This window comes from Gopherus evgoodei, chromosome 5 (genome assembly GCF_007399415.2).
Source record: "Gopherus evgoodei ecotype Sinaloan lineage chromosome 5, rGopEvg1_v1.p, whole genome shotgun sequence".
NCBI classification, from domain to species: domain Eukaryota; kingdom Metazoa; phylum Chordata; order Testudines; family Testudinidae; genus Gopherus; species Gopherus evgoodei.
Genome location: NC_044326.1, coordinates 121,515,107 through 121,534,108, shown reverse-complemented (window position 1 = coordinate 121,534,108; position 19,002 = coordinate 121,515,107). Strand labels below are relative to the sequence as shown.

General features: G+C 38.6%; 1 protein-coding gene and 1 long non-coding RNA gene across 3 annotated transcripts in view; one reads left to right on the top strand and one right to left on the bottom strand.

The window, feature by feature from the left end:
• CCSER1 (coiled-coil serine rich protein 1) overlaps positions 1–781 on the top strand; it is a 1,155,265-nt gene extending 1,154,484 nt beyond the window's left edge. Inside the window, exon 10 of one of the 2 annotated variants that reach the window (XM_030564825.1) lies at positions 97–781. In XM_030564825.1, coding sequence (XP_030420685.1) covers positions 97–582 — 486 coding nt within the window. In that variant the 3' untranslated portion in view covers positions 583–781. The remainder of the gene's footprint in view (positions 1–96) is intronic. The other variant, XM_030564826.1, reaches the window with a different exon arrangement.
• LOC115652590 overlaps positions 1–19,002 on the bottom strand; it is a 73,500-nt gene that overhangs the window by 36,014 nt on the left and 18,484 nt on the right. The window lies entirely within an intron of this gene.

Sequence of the window (19,002 nt, the reverse complement as noted above, 5' to 3'; positions counted from 1 at the left end):
TCACCAAGAGTGTTTTGCATGCTATGTGTCATTTTGCTCTTAATATGTGCTTTTGCTAATGCCTTTTTTCCCATTTCTGTTTCCCCACCCCCATAGGCTACATATCTAAACAAAGTTGTGAGCCAAAACCTCAACACAAGGGACAGAAAGTCAGCACATACTCCCACCGAGGACCCTTTTAGATATTCATTGGGCAACCAAGCAACTGCCTATGAAAGCAAAAGCTGTCAGCTGTCAAGTCTGTGTCTGAGTAACCTCCTGAAAGATAAAGAAATAGTGGAAGTCATCAAGCACACGAGAGACACATATGAGACCCTCACTTCAGACGTCACCCAGAATGTTTTGTCCAGCACTACACAAAGTACAACCAAGCCAACACCCAAGACAGAGAGCTTCCCCGGGTTGGCTGGGGCACCAAAGGATCAGACTACTGTACCCCGGCAGCATTCCACTTTCACAGGGAGATTTGGACAACCTCCGAGGGGACCCATCTCCTTACACATGTACAGCAGGAAAAATGTTTTCCTCCACCACAACTTACACACGGCAGAGCTGCAGACTTTAGGCCAAAAAGATGGCTAACTGAGTCCTCATATTCTTGTTGTAGAAGGAAATAAAGTCAGTTAAGGGGGAACGTTGCTCATCTAGAGCTCAGTCTTAAGTTCTCATCTGCTGCTACCTTTAATTTTTTTAACTTTTAACATTGTACATGGGCTCCATATTTTCCCTGCTTAGGGAGGGTGGGGATGGGGGGGACTAGCATGTTAACTTAAGTAACTAGATTGAATTGTCTTGCCGAAGTCACCATATGTATAATAAATGGGACCATCTTGCTGGATCTCTAGTCCAAAATAGGCCCAATATTTTTCTCATCTTTTTGCTTCTGTGAACCATTGATAACATTGAAGTTTTCCAGCAGGTGATTTCAAATAGCAATGTATTTATTTAATAATGTTACTGTGAAAGTAGATGTGAGGAATGAGTAGGTAAGTAACTAGGAAACACTCCTGAATTGTATAGAGACAAGGGAGATAATGAGACTGAAGTCTTTGAGGCACTCTTTTGTATCATGTTTTTGTTTCTTTGAACAATGAAATTTGCTCACATATAAACTAGAGACTCGCTGGCTTCTATTGTATGAATTTTGAAAATGCCTCATCACACCAGTAGAGGAAGGGACTACTTTTAATTTTCTTCTAAATTTTCAGTTTACACAGGTTCACCAAGGATTTCAGAGTAATTGGAATTCAAATTGAGAGTGACAGTTTGATCCTCCAAAACTTTGTTTTTTTACTATTTTTGTTGTATTATGATGTCACATTTTAGTGATATTTGGTGTACTTTCACTGATGATACATCACTCATGCACTGAACAGCACAGACTATCGTGCTGTGTCATCATCTAATGTCATGCCACATTCCAGTGTATCAAACTGAAAATGGATGAAAGACTAAAGGAATTCCATTGCCTTAGCCAGTCCTTATCGGCTGATGTCCAAATTACTCTAATGTAAATCAGCATGTCTCCAAGGCTACATTGTGGTTAATGACCTGGAATAGTTGATGACCTGGACTAACTCTGCATGTTTGGCAGCCTATTTGTGCATATTACACATCAGTTGAAATCCATGCATTCCTAGCTGACCTACAGCATTCTAGTCTCAGAGGAATTTGAAGTAATCTGATCACACTGAAGAGCCTGTAAACATGCCAATGACATAAAATCCTGGTTGCCCCTTCTAGCAGACTTGAAACTGAGTGACTAAGACAAGATATGCTAAACGTGGCCTATACAAAACTTGATTCTTAGCCTAACATCTCTGATGGCAGGTCATCTGTTTGAATAACAAGAATCTCAAGCATTTCAGGGCATAGAAGTGGACCAATAAATCTAAGTAAGGTCACCTTTCTTTTTATTTAAGTGTGGAGGAGGAAGAGGAAGGGGTTCAGCAGATCCTTACTCAAAGAAAGATTCAAGTAGCTAACAACCAGTAGAAAATGAAATGCCTAAAGGTCAGCAGTCAAGTAATGCACACAATACCATGTACTAGGATAACAATTACCTACAAGTAAGCATAACATCTGCCTAGCCGCGCAATCCAGTTTTCAAAGACTGCTTGGGGGAGGAAACCTTCGGTTACAGGCCTTGGAAAATGTGCCACAGAACCATTTTAGTAGCCTTGAATCACCAGTTAGGGCTAGTTTTGAGACATCATCTGCAGTTGAAGACACCAACGTTTGTCTGAATATGCTATAGTGATAACTTTGGATTTGCAGAGCTAGGCACCTGTGAATCAAGGTGAATATATCGAAACAAAGTGAGTATGTTTGTCTTTGTGTGTTGTTACTGCCAAAATGGAACAATGCAAAACTGCAGAAACAGCTTTGTTGAATGAAGTAGGGCTGTTCAAGACTCCTAATGTTGCTTTGATACACGTAAAGTCTACAGACTTAAAAAACAAAATAGCAGTACCATGGTTTCACTATTTAGATCCTTTTTTTCATCTGAGCAACTTCTTAAGGTTCTGGTAGATTGAAAAGACCACAATGATTATTAATTACAGATTTCAGCCTGGCTTTTCTCAAGAGTTGATGTATGCAATTATATTTCAAATCTGTAAATAAATTAAAATATTGTAATCAAGGGCATTTTTTTTCCAGGACACAAATGTACTATACTACATAAAAACCTCTTCAATTTTAACTGATGTACTGTATTTATAGTGATTTTTTCCTGGAAAAACTGACTTTTGGATTACACTTTATTTAAAAAAAAACTATCTACACATTTCAAAACACATTTTAGATGCTACTATTTTCTTGGAAAATCTTTTTTAAAGCTGAAACTTTCAAAAAACTGGAGAAAACAGGTCAATTAAGTGAGGGATATTTTAAAAATATCTTGAATCTGTTTTGTATCAGTATTTTCAGCATTGTTATAATATTATTTGTAATACTAAGTGGCCCTAGAACGGGACTAAGCCACATGTTAATGTACAATACAGCAGTATCTGTAAAATAGGGGTCCTTTGTGTGATCCTCTTGTATGTATAGTAACTCATAAAGCAACAGCATGTGTACATTCTTTCAGTGAATTGATTCCTTTGTACTAAAATCTCTAGTTTTCTAAGACAGTTTCATGTATAAAAATGATTTATACATATCTTCAAGGCTGTACATAACCAAAAACATGACACCAGGGGGAAAAAGGACTTACTATTTTTGCCACAGATTTTTCTTTTCTTTTCTGTGTGTCTGTAAAACATAAAGCTTAACTCTTGTAAAATTTCTATTGCTAATTGTTTCTTGTGAGTTTCAGATCTGTTGGTGTCTTAAAGGACATTTTAAGGAGAAGGAAATCCCTTAGGAAAAGCTGTTTCCATTTGAATCAGATGTCCCTTTTTTCTTCAAAATCATCATTGGAATGGGAAGCCTTATTTCCATGCCCTAAATATAATTTAATGGAGCCACATCTGAAAGGTGTATCGTCTTTATAATTAGTGTTACCTAAGTAGGTTGTATTCTTCACATAACTGTTTCAATACGTTATGGTATACTATCTAATTGGGACATTTGGGCCCAAATTGTGTTCTTTGTAGATCAGGAATGAAATTCACCCCTTGTTCAGAAGGCCAGCAAAGGGTCTAGGTACCATTTAATCCTTGACAGTGCTTCATAGACTTTGCGTGGGCCCTTGCCCATAGTGACTTTGCAACTAGGCTATGCATTAAAGAGATCTCTGTGGGGGCTCTGGAGGCCACTTATAGCTCTGAAGCTGTTTCACAGGCACGATTAAAGCAATAGGGCAACTGTCCTCTCACATGTAGACCATCCCTTTCCCCCAACCTGGGGAGAGATCTGTATAGTTGCATATCCACCAACTGCAGGTCCACTTTCACCCTGCCCTCACCACAGTCCTGCACGCTGGTATTATGCCTCACTAGCACAGCAGTGCATTTGGACTCTGTGTGCTCCTTCCAGGAATCCAGGACACACCATTCCTGAAGCAGAACTGCTGCTGCATCTAGGGCCATATACCCCTGGGTAGGGAGACAGGATTTTCCCCTGAGTTCATTACATTCTTTGCTTTCGTTCTGACATTTATCCACCCTTCGGCTCATGCACTTTCAGGGTCTGGCTTCCTCTTTACTGGAAGTCTTACGGGAGAATATTCCATGGCAGTGTCAAGGTTTGGTTCCAGACTGAAGATGTTCAGATGAGTTCAGGTAAGCATCTGAACGTTTGGATGCTTAGCTGAAACTTTTCTGCCCCTCTCACAATGACATTATAATTGTAATCATGTCATCTTTTGTATTTTAAATAAGATGCCTACACAATAAACAGCTCTGCTGTTTTCCACCAATTTGAAAATATTGATGTCTGGCTGCTGTATCTTAGACTCATAGACTCCAGGACTGGAAGGGACCTCGAGAGGTCATAGAGTCCAGTCCCCTGCCCTCATGGCAGGACCAAATATGTCTAGACCATCCCTAATAGCCATTTATCTAACCTACTCTTAAATATCTCCAGAGATGGAGATTCCACAACTTCCCTAGGCAATCTATTCCAGTGTTTTAACTACCCTGACAGTTAGGAACTTTTCCTAATGTCCAACCTAAATCTCCCTTGCTGCAGTTTAAGCCATTGCTTCTTGTTCTATCATGGAGGCTAAGGTGAACAAGTTTTTCACCACTATACATGTGTAATCTGTGACCTTCCTGTTACTGTCAACACGCTCTCTCATAGGATTTACCTCTTGTGCTATACCCTCAGCTGGTGTAGCATTGTTGATTTCAGTAGAGCTATGCTAATGTACTGCACCTCAAGATCTGGCCTATGGTTTTTAATCTAAGCCATGCAATGTTCATGAATGGGCTAGCTAACTACCGTAATCCTTTCCAGGATACATCTGATAAGGATCACATACGGCATTTAAAGCTCTGCTAGATTTATGCAAGTCCCCAGCCATCATCAAACTTGTCAATGCCTTCTGAGCTTTAAATGGAAAATGTAAGATATATGAAAATGGCATTTAGTTCATAAACAAAAGCTTCTGATTTTACCATAGAGCAGCACAATGTCCTTTGCCAAAACTCTGAGTATACTTTTAACATAAAGCAGTGTGAATCAGTGCACTGAAGTGGAACTCTTATTGGTGTTTACAGGGCTGTTGTGGGGTTAGGAAAGTTATCTGAGTTCTTGTGTCTTTCAAATATGGATACCACAGGTGTCTGTATTTTCATCTCCTCCTGCCCAACCACTGTTTTGGTTTGATTTACTCAGTCTTTCACTGAATGGTGTGTGGATGATGACTAGCTCATCCCAAAGAAAATAGATATGTGGCTTATAGGATGGGGAAAGCAATAGGAAGGAATGGCAGAGATTACCTGATCTGCAGGCTCACAACCTCAAGCTCCTGACTGATCCCACCTGCTTCTAGGAAGACAGGTAGCATCAGTTCCCAATAGAGATTTTTATAATCTGTGATCAGAAAGAAGTTGGCAGCATTTTCTTTCAGGTGAGGCCTGCACGTCAGCCAGACCTTTATCATCGCTAAATGAGATGTACTGTAATGTGCCCTACATGAGGCAATACTTAAGACTATTCAGAAAGTCAGCGCCTGCAGAATGCATCTACCTGGTTATTAAGATTATTTCCTGTTGGGAGGATAATAAACTGACTAGCACCTAATTCTGAGGTGAAATATGGTGTTGGTTTTAACCTATAAAGCCCATCTCAGCGATTGCCTGCCCCTTTGTGTGAATCCATCAATCAAGATTCTCTCATTTAGTAACCCCCTGAATTAAATTAGAAAGGCCTGGCAGAAGAGTGTCTTCTGTTAGGGGTTTTACCTCAGGGATTTGTTTTTTGCCTACGCTAACTGCTTGGATTTAATACTGTTCAGCTGCAAGTTTTGTTGACTCGGGAATGATGGTGAGAGTGTCCTTTTGTTAGTATTGTACAGTAAAACCTCAGAGTTATGAACACCTCAGAAATGGAGGTTGGTCGTAACTCTGAACAAAATGTTATGGTTGTTCTTTCAAACATTTACAACTGAACGTTGACGAAATACACATTTGAAACTTTACTGTGAAGAAGAAAAATGCTGCTTGTCCTTAATTTTTTTAGTATTGTAGTTTACATAGAACGCAGTACTGTAATGTATTTGTGTTTTTTTGTTTTTTTTTTGGGGTGGGGGGGACGTGTCTCTGCTGCTGCCTAACTGCATACTTCCAGTTCCAAATGAGGTGTGTGATTGACGGGTCAGTTTGTAACTCTGAAGTTCTACTGTACTACTTTGTAAATTCTTTTGGGTTAACTATTTTTATGGGTTTTAGAATGTGATTAAGGATCGATCAGCAGAGCGATTTTTTTTTAAATCTAAATATGACATTTTTCCTCACAACTTCAGTTTAAGACAGAGGTCTTTAATACCAGTATTGCAGTTGCACACTTCAGTGCACTGAAACAGTTTGGAAGTTGCTACTTTTTACTACTTCAGAGAGTTTCAATGCAATCATGTTCACTATGTCCCAGCTCCTATATCTCCACCACATAGCTCAAGCCAGGGGGCAAGCTCTGCCTTGAAATACTCCTCAGGTGAATGTAGAGCAGCAGTGAAGCCACTCCAAGGTTACTACTCCAGCCTCAGACACAGAGAAGCCACTGATGCTTCTTGCACCAACTTATCCAAGAGTGTAAGAATAGCTGGTGGATCTGAAAAGCGTTATTTCTGTTGGGCCTTCTCTTGCATTTAAATCCATATTGGGAGATAACACAGAGAGCGTTCATGGAATTGGGCTCCCTAGTGCAGAAAGGATATCTATAAGTTTTCATGCCATAGTTTCTTGGCCAGTCCAAATCCTACCCTACTGCGAACATAGGCACTATATTGGTTATGCAAGCAGTGCCCTGCAGATCCACAAAGGAGTGAGCAAGACTTACTGTTATAAGTAGATTCCACTACATTCGTGATATTCAGCTAAAATGTTCAGTGATGACTTAACATACATGAATATTCTCCCCTAGCGATACTGTTTCTTAGGAGTCTACAGAGCCCCTAAATAGAAGTTGCAATTTACAGTTATCGCACACTTCATTAACTGCCCAAGAAGGCTGTCTTAATAATTAAGAACAAGTCATAGAATATTGTTAAGCATTTTTAAAGTCCTATTTAACACCCTCTCCCTTTCCCCCGCAAACACATACTCATGCACAAATGCACACAGAAATAAAGCTGCTAGTTTTAAAATAAAGGTTCTAACACTGGTTTCAAAACTCCAATGACTTCAGTGGAATTACTTCTGATTTATACCCATGCAAGAGTATAATCAGGCCAAAACACTTCAAGAAACTGATGTACTACCCGGATTTGCACCTACCATTTTCATGTTGAAAAAGTTCACAAGTCTAGTTATAGCGTAATCTTCAGCTTTATTACAAAATATAACATTGGTTCCATTGTGTCAACAGCATAAGCAAAATTTTGATTTCCTTTATTTTCCATTATGTCAGTGCCTTTTAAATGAGGACTCAATATGAAGTAAGAACAGGTTTTGTTTCTCTGTACCAAAGCCTCAATACAGAATCCAGTGCTTAACTATGTGAGTTGTCCCACTAATAAAAATCTCAGCCATGATCATTTAAAAAACAAAAAGTCAGCATGTGTAAAGCATCTGTAAAAATAGCAGCTAGGTGGAGACAGTACAAATGACTCTCCTTTGACCAACTAAACTGTCAGGTTTTGTTTGCCAACCCATCATTTTTTTCCCATTTGCTGCTTTTTCTTTTCATGGTTAAGAGTGCAAAAAATTGTATTTTAATACCATCTCTGCACCTTGCCACGTAGAGCTTTTTCCTGTTTCATATTATATGATGAAAATAAGGAAGAAATCAAAATGCTTAACCTTTGATGTAGCAGTGTTTAAACAAAAGGATTGTCAGACCATGATGATCCACATAAATGGACAACAGATGTTTTGTAACTCAGAAAAAAATGCTGGAAGGAAAAAGAGTGACAGATTGATAGTTCTTTTTCTGTTCTGAGAATGGTGGTGCATAACTGTTCTCAGTGAAACAAACTGAAGTAATATTTATAAAATAAACCTCTTGGAGAACAAATAAGAGATGGATGGATGATAATATGACCCAGAAATCATGGGAAATGGCACACTTCAATATTTTTGTCAAATACCTCCAAACATGAATTTGTGTACAACTGTAGATTAGATTTAGTCAGCTTAAGTACTGCAATTGAGATAATGGTGATTAATAATAGAAACATAATTGGCTGTTTCCTTTTGGCCATGCCACAAACGAAAATCAGAATAGATTTAAATTAAAGGCCTGAATACCTTCAAATTTGCATCATGGTAGTCATTTCCACCTGTATGAAATGAGCATAAAATGCTACCACTTGGTGATACCTTTTGTAGTGTAAGTGATGATGCAAAGCCCTGGAGAATCAGGCCCTAACTTTATAGGTCTATTTTTTTAAACACCCAGGCATAGTTGTGTGGCTTTTATTTTTCAATTAAAGATTAAGATTCCTGTAGAAAAATCTTAAGGTGGGATTTTCAAAAGCTACCATTACTGACCTACCTTTGCTCCTATTGAAGTCAATGCTGAAAGCCCAAATGATTGCAGTGGGAACAGAGTTAAGTCAATGCTGAGCACTTCTGAAAATCTCATTCTTCAATAGTACTTTGAATAGAAAATGACTATTAGCAAGTTCAGGCAATTTTTTAAAATGTGGAACATTTTACTTTCTATATTAAAAATCAGGAGGGTTATATCTGATCATTTTCCCTTGCACTTTTGTTTTTACTGTAAGTTGCTGTTTAGGATACTATCTGCCATAATCTTTTGATTGATATAAAAATTAGAGTAATATATTTTATTGAGCTTATATTGTATGGTGCTATACATTTATTTTTTTTCAGTAAAGATCTAGAAAACATGACCTCTGAGAGAAGATTGAAAAAATTGGGTTTGTTTAGTCTGGAGAAGAAAAGACTGTGAGGGGACATAATAGTTTTCAAGTACATAAAAGGTTGTTACAAGGAGAAGGGAGAAAAATTGTTCTCCTTAATCTCAGAGGATAGGACAAGAAACATTGGGCTTAAATTGCAGCAAGGGTGGTTTAGGTTTGACATTAGTTGGACATCCTTACTGTCAGAGTAGTTAAACACTTCAATAAATTGCCTAGGGATGTTGTGGAGTGTCTGTCATTGGAAATGTTTAAGAGCAGGCTAGACAAACACCTGTCAGAGATCATCTAGATAATACTTAGTCACGTCATGAGTGCAGGAGACTGGACTAGATGACTTCTCGAGCTCCCTTCTAGTCCTATGATTCTAATATCTAACCAGGCTTGTACATGTCAGTTTTCACTTGCAAAATGGTCACTATTGATTTCACTATTTTTTAGTATTATTGACTGCAATGCACACAGCCTTTGACCTCAGTGCTTTAAGACAGTCACAAACTTGAGAAATAGGTAAAAACATTAATCTAAAATTCAATATTCATAAGTGCATTTTAGAACCATAATGACAATATTTTGGGTGAAATTCTGGCTCTTGAAGTCAAGGAGAGTTTTGCCATTGACTTAGCAGAGCCAGGATTTCACCCTAGGGCTCTGGATATTCAAAATCAGCTGAGAAATAATGTAGTATCTGAGAACAGATGACTGACCTGAAATTATCCCCTTTTCCTTAAAAAGACAAGTTCTAACGATTTTGAAGAAAAGTTTGGAAACACTATTGAGGAATTTAGCCATACAGCAATAACTCTCATGCAAAATTCCCCATAGAAAGCTTTAAAGTGTGACCCAGAGCTTGTGGGACAAATTTACTGCTGGTCTAAGATTTTTTTCACTCAGTGCAGTTACACGAGAGTGGAATTTGAGCTCTTTTTAATATTTAAAATCATTTAAGTTGTTGCCCTAACCTCTGGATTGCAGTGTCATAGGGCATCCAAGTCTTCTGACTGCTTTTTGTAATAGGATTTAAAAACAAGATTTTTGTTGTTGATGTTCAATATGAACTGATAGGTAAGGTCCCATGGGAATCAAGACTGAGGGGAAAAACAACTGAGGAGAGTTGGCAGTTTTTCAAAGGGACGCTATTAAGGGCCCAAAAGCAAGCTATTCCGATGGTTAGGAAAGATAGAAAATGTGGCAAAAGACCATCATGGCTTAACCACGAGATCTTGCATGACCTACAAAATAAAAAGGCATCATATAAAAAATGGAAGCTAGGTCAGATTACAAAGGATGAATATAGGCAAATAACACAGGAATGCAGAGGCAAGATTAGAAAGGCAAAGGCACAAAATGAGCTCAAACTAGCTATGGGAATAAAGGGAAATAAGAAGACTTTTTATCAATACATTAGAAGCAAGAGGAAGACCAAAGACAGGGTAGGCCCACTGCTCAGTGAGAAGGGGGAAACAGTAACGGGAGACTTGGAAATGGCAGAGATGCTTAATGACTTCTTTGTTTCGGTCTTCAGTGAGAAATCTGAAGGAATGTCTAATATAGTGAATGCTTATGGGAAGAGGGTAAGTTTAGAAGATAAAATAAAAAAAGAGCAAGAAAAAATCACTTAGAAAAGTTCGATGCCTGCAAGTCACCAGGGCCTGTTGAAATGCATCCTAGAATACTCAAGGAGTTAATAGAGGAGGTATCTGAGCCTCTAGCTATTATCTTTGGGAAATCATGGGAGACAGGGGAGATTCCAGAAGACTGGAAAAGGGCAAATATAGTGCCCATCTATAAAAAGGGAAATAAAAAGAACCCAGAAAACTACAGACCAGTTAGTTTAACTTCTGTGCCAGGGAAGATAATGGAGCAAGTAATTAAAGAAATCATCTGCAAACACTTGGAAGGCGGTAAGGTGATAGGAAATAGCCAGCATGGATTTGTAAAGAACAAATCGTGTCAAACTAATCTGATAGCATTCTTTGATAGGATATCGAGCCTTGTGGATAAGGGAGAAGTGGTGGATGTGATATACCTAGACTTTAGTAAGGCATTTGATACGGTCTCGCATGATATTCTTATAGATAAACTAGGAAAGTACAATTAGAAGGGGCTACTATAAGGTGGGTGCATAACTGGCTGGATAACCGTACTCAGAGAGTAGTTATTAATGGCTCCCAATCCTGCTGGAAAGGTATAACAAGTGGGGTTCCACAGGGGTCTGTTTTGGGACCGGCTCTGTTCAATATCTTCATCAACGATTTAGATGTTGGCATAGAAAGTACGCTTATTAAGTTTGCGGACGATACCAAACTGGGAGGGATTGCAACTGCTTTGGAGGACAGGGTCAAAATTCAAAATGATCAGGACAAACTGGAGAATGGTCTGAGGTAAACAGGATGAAGTTCAATAAAGATAAATGCAAAGTGCTCCACTTTGGAAGGAACAATCAGTTTCACACATACAGAATGGAAGAGACTGTCTAGGAAGGAGTATGGCAGAAAGAGATCTAGGGGTCATAGTGGACCACAAGCTTAATATGAGTCAACAGTGTGATACTGTTGCAAAAAAAGCAAACATGATTCTGGGATGCATTAACAGGTGTGTTGTAAACAAGACACGAGAAGTCATTCTTCCGCTTTACTCTGCGCTGGTTAGGCCTCAACTGGAGTATTGTGTCCAGTTCTGGGCACCGCATTTCAAGAAAGATGTGGAGAAATTGGAGAGGGTCCAGAGAAGAGCAACAAGAATGATTAAAGGTCTTGAGAACATGACCTATGAAGGAAGGCTGAAGGAATTGGGTTTGTTTAGTTTGGAAAAGAGAAGACTGAGAAGGGACATGATAGCAGTTTTCAGGTATCTAAAAGGATGTCATCAGGAGGAGGGAGAAAACTTGTTCACCTTAGCCTCTAATGATAGAACAAGAAGCAATGGGCTTAAACTGCAGCAAGGGAGATTTAGGTTGGACATTAGGAAAAAGTTCCTAACTGTCAGGGTAGTTAAACACTGGAATAGATTGCCTAGGGAAGTTGTGGAATCTCCATCTCTGGAGATATTTAAGAGTAGGTTAGATAAATGTCTTTTAGGGATGGTCTAGACAGTATTTAGTCCTGCCATGAGGGCAGGGGACTGGACTCGATGACCTCTCGAGGTCCCTTCCAGTCCTTGAGTCTATGAGTCTATGACCTGATCGTTTCAGTCTCAATCTCTGCACACTGACCACAGAATAAGTCTTTTGAATAAAAGCACTATTGTCTATTAAGAATATCAAGCAGCATTCTACTGATTTGTTAATATCCAGTTACTGGAGATATTAAGTTTTAGGTGTTATTTTGGAAAGTTCTGTGAGAACTCATAAAACAAAACCCTCCAGATTCTGTTTGAATTACTTTATAGACCATTGGGTTGTCTTTATTATCAATTGGCATATTCTTTTAAATTATTACATGTCAATCTCTTATTTTTACTTTTAAGTTTGATAGGAAAAATTAGAGTGTTATTTTTGAATGTTTAATTTTGATTATAAATCTGATTGTAGAAGTGAACTTTCAGACATTCCCATATTTTAAATTACAAATGGCTTTTAATTTTTCCTTTCTTCCAGAAAAAGAATTGATTAATAAAAATTACATTACTTGTGTGTTTTTCTTTTCTCCTTCCAATTTTCTTAAATATATTAAAGTGTGGGAGCATTCTGACATTTCTGTACATTTTTGTTAGGAGAGCAAGAACCACTTCTATAAAGATATTGGCACAAATTAATTGCATACTTATAAGGAACAGTGAACTAGATCTGGGTATAAGACAAATAGTTTTTTTTGCCAAAAATAGCAGTTTTGTTCAACCTGAAACTATTTGTGTAGCACTTATGATCAGCTCTCAAAAGATGTTTGTATAGGGATTGGCACAGATCATCTTATCTCTAGATTACCAGATCAAATCTGGCATTGATCAGTGAGTGAATAACCTCATTACTGTAAGATATCAATAACAGTCTATATTCATCTGAATACCCTGAGCTCAGTCATATCAGTATAGTTTCTAGTTGAAAATGTTTCTAGTTGAAAAACTAATTGTCAGCCCTGTTAGCGATCTCAGTCCAGGGGCCAAGGACCCTATAGGTATAGACACTAACTGCCCTCCTAGCTATAGATGTGGTCCTTCCAGGCCATCGCTGAGGCTCATTAACAGTGCGGTGATGGAACCTTGCATTGTTGCAGTCCAGGCACTGCCTGTTCTTGTAATAAATAGAGGATTTCCGTTTCCTGCCATGTCATTCTGGCCATCTTTCATTGACACTACCCCTTTTTAAATTTGGAAATGTGTTTGTCTTGCATTAGGTAGTTCAGAGTGCTCTATTAATAAAGGAAGTACGGAGAGCTGAAATGAGTGGTGCCGATGTCATAGCCGTTAGTCAGTTCCTGCTAAAGTACCACTTCAGTTTATTGCTGTACTTAGAGGAACTTCTGTGGATTGCATTCTTAGTAAAGCAGAGTTGTTCTTCATTAATATTAGCAGCATTTTTGGGGAGCCCTGACTTTAAAAAAGGACCTCAACTTGGCCTCCAGTTCTGCACCCACAAATAACTGCAGTCTTATTTCATAGTACTTAGATGCCCAAGTATTCTATCTGTAAGCACAATCAGTTACTTAGACATTCTAGCACTATAAAATGCATGTACCATTATTTGTGAGGGCAAAATCAGAGGCCACTTCTGAAAATTAGGCCCTTAAAGTGTTACTTTTCCTAATTTGGTTGTCAAGGGACCAGTACACATTTTCAAATTTGATACTGTTGTTGGAATAGATATCTTTACTCCTGAAAACTTCTTTAATTCTAACCGAGTCTTGGCAACCTGCTTTTCAGTTTATTTCCTATTGCTCAAAGCAAGTCCAACAAAAACACGCCACACCTCTAGCACCACAAATGTTAGGATGTGGCAGTTTTGGTAAAATAACATTAAAAACTATTGCAGTCGATATTTCAAACCTCCAGTGGCATATTGAGCACCTCACAGGATTGGGCCATAAACTCTAGTTCTTGCAGCTCCTAAATCTTAACAACACATCTTTGTTGTCCATGCCATTCTTTGAACTATCATATTTACTGGGCCCCCAAACCTATTCTTTTGATACTCATCTTGTGTTAAGCATGCACTTAAGTTACACTGGTATGACACAGAATGCTCTACGGGTAGCTGGAATTCCGGTGTTTGTCATTTCCTAACAATTGTGAAGTTCCTTTTTTCAAGTCCAGTTTTGGCCGTGCTGCCACCAAAATGGGATGCCCATCCTCCTGCCATTATCCTGTTTCCCAATATGATGTTTGAAGTACTTGTGTAACACACAAATCCCTGAGGCTTGGGGCCAGGTAAAGTCTGACAATGAGTGGGATGGAAGGTATGGAATCATATTTAGCATCAATTCTTAAGCACCAGCTTAATTAAATCAATTCTTGTAAGTATACACTTCATCTGTCTCAAAGACTTTACAATCTAATAAAACAGGCAAGGGTGAGTGAGATGGATACAGCCTAAACATTCACTTTTGTATATGCACTTCTTTATATACGTTAAGTGCCCTTTAAAATAAATAAATAATTACACATCAACTATACCTGGCTGCCCCCCTTTAGTTGTTAGTTTTATTGTAGACATCACAGAAGTGTGTCTTTGAAGGATTTGAAGGAGAAAGAGTGGCGGCTTTATGGATCAATGCAGGGAAGGAGTTTCATGACAGAATAACTCCCACCCCCCAAAAGGAAATGTTTACCTGATTTCCTGGGGAATTTTACGTGATATTGAAGCAATTCACACACGTTGTAAATTAGTCATATTGTCAAAGTTAGGCTGGGTCAGTACTATATACACAGTCTAGGAGGGACTGATAGTTTGTTGCTATGAGTTTTTAAGTTATATCAATCGCTCTTTGGCTCAAAGAAACGGAATGAGATTTTGAATAAAGTAAAGGGAGAGGGAAGCCATCTTTAAAAGATATGCACACTCTGCATAATCGTTCTTATTACTATTCTAGGACGCTAGGAAGTTTCCTGCATGACAATACCAGAATGCAGTATGTGAAAGCATGACTAATTGCTGCAGTGCCAAAATGCAAGAGGGTTGTTTTTTATATCCTAATGACGGATGTTCAGCTGGACTTGCAAATTGTTCCATAGGTTAGTTTAGACAGATTTTCCCACTCTGTGGATGCTGGAAATCACTCTCTTAATTTCTCATACATGGCACAGGGATTTTATGAAACAGCATGGCAGGAGTTCAGTCCCCACCACATAAACTCTTCAAAAGCTACTGATTACTTGGAGAAAAATCATATCCAAAGTAGTTTCTCAGTCTCTTCAGCTGCCTAACTCTCACTTAAAGCACAAATGAGCCTCTACACAGATATTTGGGAAGACAGTTCTTTGGCATGTGGGTACAGCAGTTGTTGAGCAAAATTTCAGTTATAAATATTGGCTACTGAGGGAGATGCTAGTAAAAATGAGAGGAATATCAGAAGCATCAGCAACTGACATAGAAATCAGTTGATATTTTTAATCTCACTGTATGTGCCATACTGCTTTGATACAATTATGTATATAAAGTTCAGAACGCACCCTTCCATTAGCTCTAGATGTCCTAGACATAAGTTAAAATACAATTATGCAAATTTATGTTAATTATAACTAAGCAGCAATTATGTCTTGTGGGACTCCTCAACCAGTAAGCAATGCAATTTAAAGATTGAAACAATCCACCCTTTCCAATGCCTGAATATCTTCATAGTTCTCCCATTGTTTAAAATTCATGAGGGGAACTATATAGCATGCCCTGAAAATAATCTGATACCAGGCCATATTAGATAAATATGTGTATTAGATAAATATTCTTAAATGAACTTGATTTGGTCATGGGAGGGACTGAGTTTTACAGGAGTGAATATTTGAAAAACTGTGTTATGTAGCTACAAGGGCAACTCTTTGTGGAAAAAGAAGTACTCACACAGGTAAATATTTGCAGTAGCGGTATATACATGTTATGTTAATTGGGGAACAAACAGTACCATATGACTAACCAAGCCAATCACACCTGCTTATGCAGCTCATGTTGCGAATGTTAAATGCCAAATACTTATTATTGTTGTTTATAACATGTATTACAATTGCATCTAGAAACCACAAGTGAGATTTTGGCTGTTCTGTTCTTGGCGTTGTACAAGCCCATAGGATGAGAGAGTCCTGCCCAAAACTTAATTAACTGTCTGCAATGATAAAAAATAGCGTTAACATTTGTCAGTGAATGAGTTCAATGAAACAGATCTGCTCAAAGATATCCCTAGAACAGAAAAAAGATATTAAATTCCTCATACATTATTCCTTGTGAATTATTTGCTCATCTCTATTTAAAACAAACATGTTCAAAACCAGCAAGTTCCTGTGCTAGCATTGCAATTTAAATTATTTGCAAAGTAATTAATCAATTACAATATCCCACAATATTACTGTATCAAACAGGTATCAATTTATCACTATTTGTATCTACAGAATGTGTACCGTAGAACTCTGGACATGTACATCATTCTTCACCATCTCCTAATAAAAAGGACATCTACTGTTAATGCCAATTTACTGCTACTCCACAAGGACTCGGGGCCTCATAATGCAAAGACATCATGTGAGCAGCTCCCACTAAAGTCATTTTAAACTTAATCTGTTTTTCTTATGTGCTTTGTCAAATCTTTGCCCTTATTGCATAAGGAACTGGTCCCTTTAAGGAAATTTGGGCTCACTCTCACCTGTGCCTGAGTTATCTCCCAGAGCATCAACACAAGACCCAGGCCAGCTGGGATATCTTGCACTTTGTAGGAGGAGAGAGCTGTAGGGAGTCAGTTCCTCCAGCAGCAGAGGCCTGTGTTAAGACTATGGGTCTCTCTGTAGAAAGAGTTGCTCCCTGTGGGGCTGAATCTGTGAGGGAGTTAGTTGAAGAGGCCTGAGGAAGGCCTAAAATGTCTGTATAGGAAGTTGGTCAAGGGAGGAGTGAAGCTGGGTATGGTTCATGAAGAAGATCTGCTCTTTCACAGTATTAGGATATCCTGGCCAGAACCTGGCACTGAGGGAGGGTCTGGGCTCCTTTATGCCTCAGCCGTGCCACCAGCAGGGGTCAAGCTGACAACCCCCCCAGAAGGGAAAAATGGCTCTTGACTCAAAGAACCTGGAGAGGCTGGAAGAAAGACTGTGGTCACATGGCTGTGGATAACTCTGAACTAAGGGCTAAAGGGCTGCTCTGAGCGAACTATATTTCTCTAGGCTCATTTGCTTATCCCTGAAAGGAAACTCTAAGAGAAGTTTGTCTGTAAGGCTAAATCCCAAATCATCTGGCTGCCTGGGCAACCATATAAACAATGAGCTGGAAAAGAGGAAACTAAGGCACAGACCTATGACTACACAGTGGGTGAGGTAAGGATTGGCTACAGTCCTGCATTTGAGCATTGACTGGGTGAGGATGTGTTCGTCATGGCAGAATGAATAATGGCTTTTTTCTCTCTTTTAAAACAAGAACGGTAGAATAATGACGAAGTTCATTATTTTCATTTCATTTTATCTTTTCCCCCTTCAAAGCATAAAATGCACCGTTCCTCTGTCTATAATTACCCTAGCTGTTTATGTAGTGTGACTAATTTAACATTGTTATTCAGCTTTAACAAATAACAGTGATTCATTTTTCATCATTCACAGCTGTAAACAAAACTAGCACATTTCAGACCCTCACAAATACACCTAAAGCAAATAACAGAGCACATTGAACTTACTCTTGGGAAACAGGTCTCTGCTGTTTAGCCAGTTACTTGACTGGCTGATTAACGAAGTAAAACTTGTTTTCTTCTTCATGCTTTAACCAGTTAATTAAGATTGTTGCCCTGCCAGTTGTTGTTTACTTTTGCTTTATTAAAAATGTAACACTTTGTTTTTAACATTAATCTGCAGCCTGGGCCTGATCAATGAGTTAATGGGTGTCTCTCCTTGAGGGAGCATGGGTTGGTAGATTCAGTACTTGGTTAGGAATTAAAAGATCTGTGTTCTAGTGCTGGCTCTACCATTGACCTATTGTAGGGCCTTGGGAAGGTTATTTTATCTCTGTACCTAAGGGTTCTCTTCTATCCTCTGTCTTGTCTATTTAGAAATAGTCTTTCTCCTAAATTAATTACTATCATCTAGTCTGCATTTGTGCAGAGTCTAGCACAATGGCGCACCAATCTCAGTTAGGCCCTTCAGGTGCTACTGTAACACAAATAAAACAATTCCATTGACTTTAAGTAACTTTGAGTCAGGCCCTACATGAGTCATAGAGATGGGTACCTATGTACCTTCTGTTACTGTATTTTTCTGTTCCATTAAGCCTAGAAAGGAGATACTTTGCTGGGGCTTAACTTTTACTGTCTCAGAGTAAAAATGAAACCAGTACAAACATGGTGATATGTCACTGTGCAATGTCTCACCTTGCTTAAAAAAAGAAAAGAAAAGTGGACCTTGCAGAAGAATACTGACATATCTTATTCCATTTTTCTCCCAAAAGGCTGAGTGTAGGAGTAAAACATTCTGTCATCTTGCATTTCCCATTTGCATTGAGAATACCTTCTTGTCTCACTGGAGCCAACGCTAGGGTGTAGTACGTGGCAGCCATGTGGATCAAGGCAGCAGTGGCCATGATAATTCACTTCAAATCCAATACAGACTAGTGAGAAATAACCCTTTCAATTGTAGCAGATATAGTATTTATACTAAAGCATCCCCTTAGGTCCTATTCTACTTCTCTGTAACACCAAACTCAGTCCTAATCAAATCCACCATCTCATGCAGTGAGACAAGATTTTGTTTGAAGGGACCTATTCCTATGCGATTCTGGAGTTCAGATGCTATATGAAGAGGGCCAAATAAGCTAGATGGCCTGCTTTCCCTGCAAATGATCACAGCAATCTTTAAAAAACATTTTGCTCTCTGTCTTCAGCCATAGTCCTAGTGATACT